Source organism: Aethalodelphis obliquidens, unplaced genomic scaffold, assembly GCF_003676395.1.
Source record: "Aethalodelphis obliquidens isolate GAN/ISIS:26980383/991018 unplaced genomic scaffold, ASM367639v1 scaffold1, whole genome shotgun sequence".
Classification (NCBI taxonomy): Eukaryota; Metazoa; Chordata; class Mammalia; order Artiodactyla; family Delphinidae; genus Aethalodelphis; species Aethalodelphis obliquidens.
In genome coordinates this window covers 82,354,062-82,358,981 of record NW_020837945.1, presented here as the reverse complement: position 1 = coordinate 82,358,981, position 4,920 = coordinate 82,354,062, and the positions used below count along the sequence as shown (strand labels likewise).

The 4,920-nt window shown below is 47.6% G+C and overlaps 1 protein-coding gene across 1 annotated transcript; it reads right to left on the bottom strand.

The window, feature by feature from the left end:
• Positions 1 to 826: 826 nt before the first annotated feature.
• Positions 827 to 2,213, bottom strand: MAGEF1 (MAGE family member F1). The gene is given in 4 exon segments (XM_027109954.1): positions 827 to 1,715; positions 1,718 to 2,020; positions 2,023 to 2,188; positions 2,190 to 2,213. Coding segments are annotated over 4 exon segments (924 nt in total). The 3' UTR covers positions 827 to 1,284.
• Between the last annotated feature and the right edge of the window lie 2,707 nt (positions 2,214 to 4,920).

Below are 4,920 nucleotides of genomic sequence, written 5' to 3'. Positions count from 1 at the left end.
CATCACACGTGCCCTCCACACTACATACCGTTCCAGAATTGTTAAAGTATTTGGTCTCTGGGCTTCCCTGGTGGCGCAGTGGTTGAGAGTCCGCCTGCCAATGCAGGGGACATGGGTTCGTGCCCCGGTCCGGGAAGATCCCGCATGCCGCGGAGCGGCTGGGCCCGTGAGCCATGGCCGCTGAGCCTGTGCGTCCGGAGCGGGAGAGGCCACAACAGTGAGAGGCCCGCGTACCGCCAAAAAAAAAAAAAAGTATTTGGTCTCTGAGGGCTTTAGTAGATGAGGAAAGCTTGTAGAGATTGAGAGAAGGGAAATGGAGAAGACCAAAATGCTAACAGTCACCATCATTACGTGTGCACTGTAATAAACTGCCCTGGACCAAGGGCACTGGCAAAGGTTGGATGTTTTCCAGATCTGCCATGTATCATGTCTTCCCATCTTACTGAGGAGCATCTATGATCTTAAGTAATTTTTAATACCATCTCCCACCCACAACTCTTCTTCCTTTTTTCCTTCCCCTCTTCTCCACCCACCCCATTGTTTCTCCCTCCCTACCCTGAAGTCCGACTAAAGGTAACCTCAGGCAAGCCTCACCCAATCACCCCAGCTGGGTTGGGTGTCCCTCTGTAGCCTTCAACTCACCGCACTGTAATTTCTGGTTTATTTACTTACTGTCCAGTTCTGAAAAGTAGGACCTTTATCTTGTTCAGCATTTAATCCCCAAATACCCACACAGTGCATCACACAAAAGATGCTTAACAAATGTTTATTAAGTGTACCAGGTTATACTTCTAATTTATTGCATTTCCCCCCCCCCCCCCCGCCCCAGCTACTACAATAACTAAGCAAACAGAGTTAAATGTCAGTCTTTTTTCTTTGCACAGTAGACAAAAACTGTTGGAAAGCTAGATACCAATCAGCTATATTTTTCCCTGGTACCAGATCATCATACTGGTGAGTTCCTTCAAACCATTTAAGTATAGCATTCAGTGCTGCATAATTTGTTCAAGATCACAGAATAAAATGTAAAGTTTTTCAATTAATTTTACAAAAGCAGCAAAACTCTACAACAAAATCCTACAGGAAAAAGTAGACCAATCTCATTTATAAACATGAATTTAAGTGTATTAAACGTAACAAAACTTACCAAGATACAAAACCTAAATCCTAGTTACACAAATACAACTGCTATAGAAATAACGACCTTCTCCCCACCTAGTCTACTTATGACTCAGACAGTAGCTTTTATACCCAACTTCCCCCCGCCCCACCTCTGGCTGGCCCTCACCAGGGGTGGATGCCGGCCCCAGCATTAGCATTAGCCCTGGCCCTAGCCCTCACACTGCCCCTGTCAGCCTCGTCTGCCAGGGCCTCACGGTACTGCACTGGCCAGTGTTGGGGTTCTTTCTTATGGAGCTTGGCCACGAACCCCAGGACTTTCATCTTGCTGGTTTCCAGGTCGCTTCGGGGACCCCAAGAGAATTCACATGCCGGTGGATTGGTGTGAGAAACAAGCCGGTAATTGAGGTATCTCAGCTGCACGAAATCTTCCATAATAAGCCTCCTCGGGCACCCAAAGAGGGGGTGATACTTTGAGGGACGCACCTTCAACCGACACAGCATCTCCCAGACCTGTGCCTCCCTGGCGCTATTACCTTTCATGTAGATAAAGCCCAACATCATCATTAAAAGACCCAGTCTGGGGCCATCTCCTCCTCCTCCTCCTCAAGAGGTTTTAGTTTGTTGGTCAGGATATAAGTGTGGTGCTTGCGGTCAAGCTGTTTCAGCTTGAAACCAAAGACATACGGCAGATGCTCTGCGGCCCTTGCGATGATCTCAGGGAACAGATCCTTTAAGTCTCTGATAATGTATTTCACCATCTCGGAGAGGGTGATAGGACTCTTCTTCCTGTCCTTCACCAGCAGAAACTGCACCAACTCGGCCACCGTCTGATCCAGACGGAGACGGGCCTCGCGCCGGGCCAAGGTTTTGGCTGCCAAAGCCCTCGCACTTTCAGGGTGATGGAGGGCTCCGCAGCCTCCTCCTCCCTTACAGCACCAAGGTCCTCCTCGAGGCTCTCTTGCAGGAGGGGGCTCGGGGCCACCTCCTGCGAGGCGGTCAGGGCCTGGGTCTCACTGTCGTGGCCACCATCCATCTCCCCCTCCGCCCGAGGGATAGGGAGACAGACCCCCGCTCTCTGGTTTCTACAACATGTTTTCGGGCAGGCAGGTGCAAAGCGCGTACACTGGCCGAGGGGAGTGCAAGCCGCTGCACAAACCCCGGCGGAGGGGTTGGACAGCGGCTGGGACGGCTGGAATAGGACTAGGAGAGATGACAGAGGGGACTTAGTGGCTTCCGGGCTGCACCGCAGAGGGTTCGGGACGGCCGCAACGCCGCCGGCGCCAAAGAAGCGCGGCGAGGCCACCGCGCAGCCTCAGTGCGCGCCGGCAAGCCGATTTGCCGGACCACTTCCGGCCAACTCAGCCAAGATGGCGGCCCCGAGGCCCCGCGAAGCCCCTCCTTTTACTGCTCCCGCTGGGGTGGGAGTGAGCGCAGCCTTCGCAGGATGCCAGGGCTGTGGAGGAGTGTGTCGCCAGCGCTGTTCTTTAGACTTGAAGGCTGGAGGGGGGTAACCAGGGCTTTTCTGAGGTTTCAGTGTACAAGGATGAAATAGGGATGGAGTTCCAGCCACGAACTTTCAGCAGGTGCTTATTTCTATGTGTGTATCTAAGATTTTGAGTAATTTACTGTAGCTTAGTGCGGAGTGCATGAAGGTGAAGGCTGAGATATAAGGCTGTGCGGGACAGTTAGTGACGGGCCTTGAACAGGATGCTACGGAGATTGAAATCTATTCTGAACACGATGGGAATTCATACTACAGGGGGATTTAAGCAAGGGAGTGTCCGGACCAGATCTGTATCTTTCCAGTCTCTCTGGTGGCAGTGTGGAGGATGGATTGGAGTAGGGCTGACCAAAAGCTGGGAATCCAGCTTGGAGTATTGGTATTATTATAGTGCAGAATAGGAACTGAGACTCGGCCTGTCTTGTTCATTGTTATATCCTCAGTGCCCAGAACAGTGCCTGGCACATAGAGGCACTCCATAAATATTGTAAAATGGATGACGAGGGGGTAAGGATAGCAGATTCTGGGGGGGGGGGGGTGTCAAAGAAGATGATAAAAGATATACTGAGGTACAGCTGGCAGAAATAGTAACTGATTGGAGGAAAGGGGAGTTTTGTTTTTCTTTTTACCTAATCAAACTTAACTAGTCCCATTACTTTTTGCTTACTCTACTCTGAGCTTTCTCCCACTACCAGTCTGTCTCTCTCCCTCTCTCCCTCCCTCTCTCCCTCCCTCTCCAACTCCTCCTCCTCTTTCTCCTCCTCCTCCCTCTTCTTCCTCTACTTCCTCCTCCCCTCCCCTCCCCTCCCGTCTCCTTTCCTCCTCTCTCCTCTCCCCCTCCCTTTTCTCTCCTCTCCACCTCCCTTTTCTCTCCTCTCCTCTCCTCCCCTCTCCCCCTCCCTTCTCCCCCTCCCCTCTCCCTCTTCCCTCCTCTCCACTCCTCTCCTCTTCTCTCCCTCCTTTCAAGGCTCAGCTTAAATGTCACCTTTCCAAAGCCTTAGTCTCCATGCATGGAAGTTATTTACTGCCATTTCTGAATCACCATAGCAATTTGTATTTGTTTAACACCCACTTGTATAGACCTTATTGTGCACTAGGCTCTGTTCTGTTGTTCAAATATTAATTTGTTTAATTCTCATTAAGGTAAGTACTATTATCACTATCCCCATTTTATAGATGTGTCTTTCCTATGGAATTTGCTATTTACTAGCTATGTAATCTTGGGCAAGTTACCTGAACTCTCCTTCCCTCCGTTGCCTTATGAGTGAAATGGGCATAATAGTAGAGAGAACATTGTGGAGATCATGTGAAGTAATGCGTGTAAACCATTTAACACAGTGCTTGGCACGTGGTGTTCAGTAATTGTTAGCTATTATTTATTGCATACTTTTAATGTGCTGATAATGTACTAATTTTTTACATGTATGAACTCATCTACTCATAACAGCCCTGCTAGATAAGTGGTATTATTATCCCCATTTTACAAGTGAAATAACACAAAAAGAGGGTAAGTAACTTCCCCAGCATCACATGACTGAGCCACTATTTCAATCATATAGTATGACTCCAGAGACCATGCTCTTAACCACTATATTAATAGATGTTAATTATTATCATTATTATTGACCATACTCTGTATAATAGTTATTTTTGTGCTTATTACCCTCCAAAACCAAACATCCTAAAAGCTAGGGCTATGTCCCTAACTCTTTTGAAGAGCCCCTCAGCGTCAGCACTCAGTATGTAATTGTCACTGAACAAATGATGAAAGGCTTTACTTTTTTCCAGAGGAAATAGCATTTATGTTAAGTAAATATATGACAGTTAGACTTTTTTTTTTGGCCACGGCACGCGGGATCTTTAGTTCCCTGACCGGAGATAGAACCCGTGCCCCCTGCAGTGGAAGCTAGGAGTCTTAACCACTGGATCACCAGGGAAGTCCCTAGACTTTTCTAGATGTAATCATGAACTCTTCATTTTTAAAAACTTCTGAAAGTATATACCCATTTATACTTTATGACTTAGAGAAGCTGAAAGTGTGTGAATGAAGCAGGAGGATGTTTATTATAGGTTAACTTGAGGCTGTTATTGGTTTCTATTGTGTAGAATATAAACAGAAACATTTTATGTACAATATAATTTAGTCCTCACAAATCCCTATTAGGAAGGTATTATTATTCTCATTTTACAAATGGGAAAATAGTCCCTGAGAGGTTAAACCACCTGTCCCCAACCACCCATCTGTTAAGTGCTAGACTGGAAATGAGGACCTAGATCTGTCTATTCTGAAAACTGTG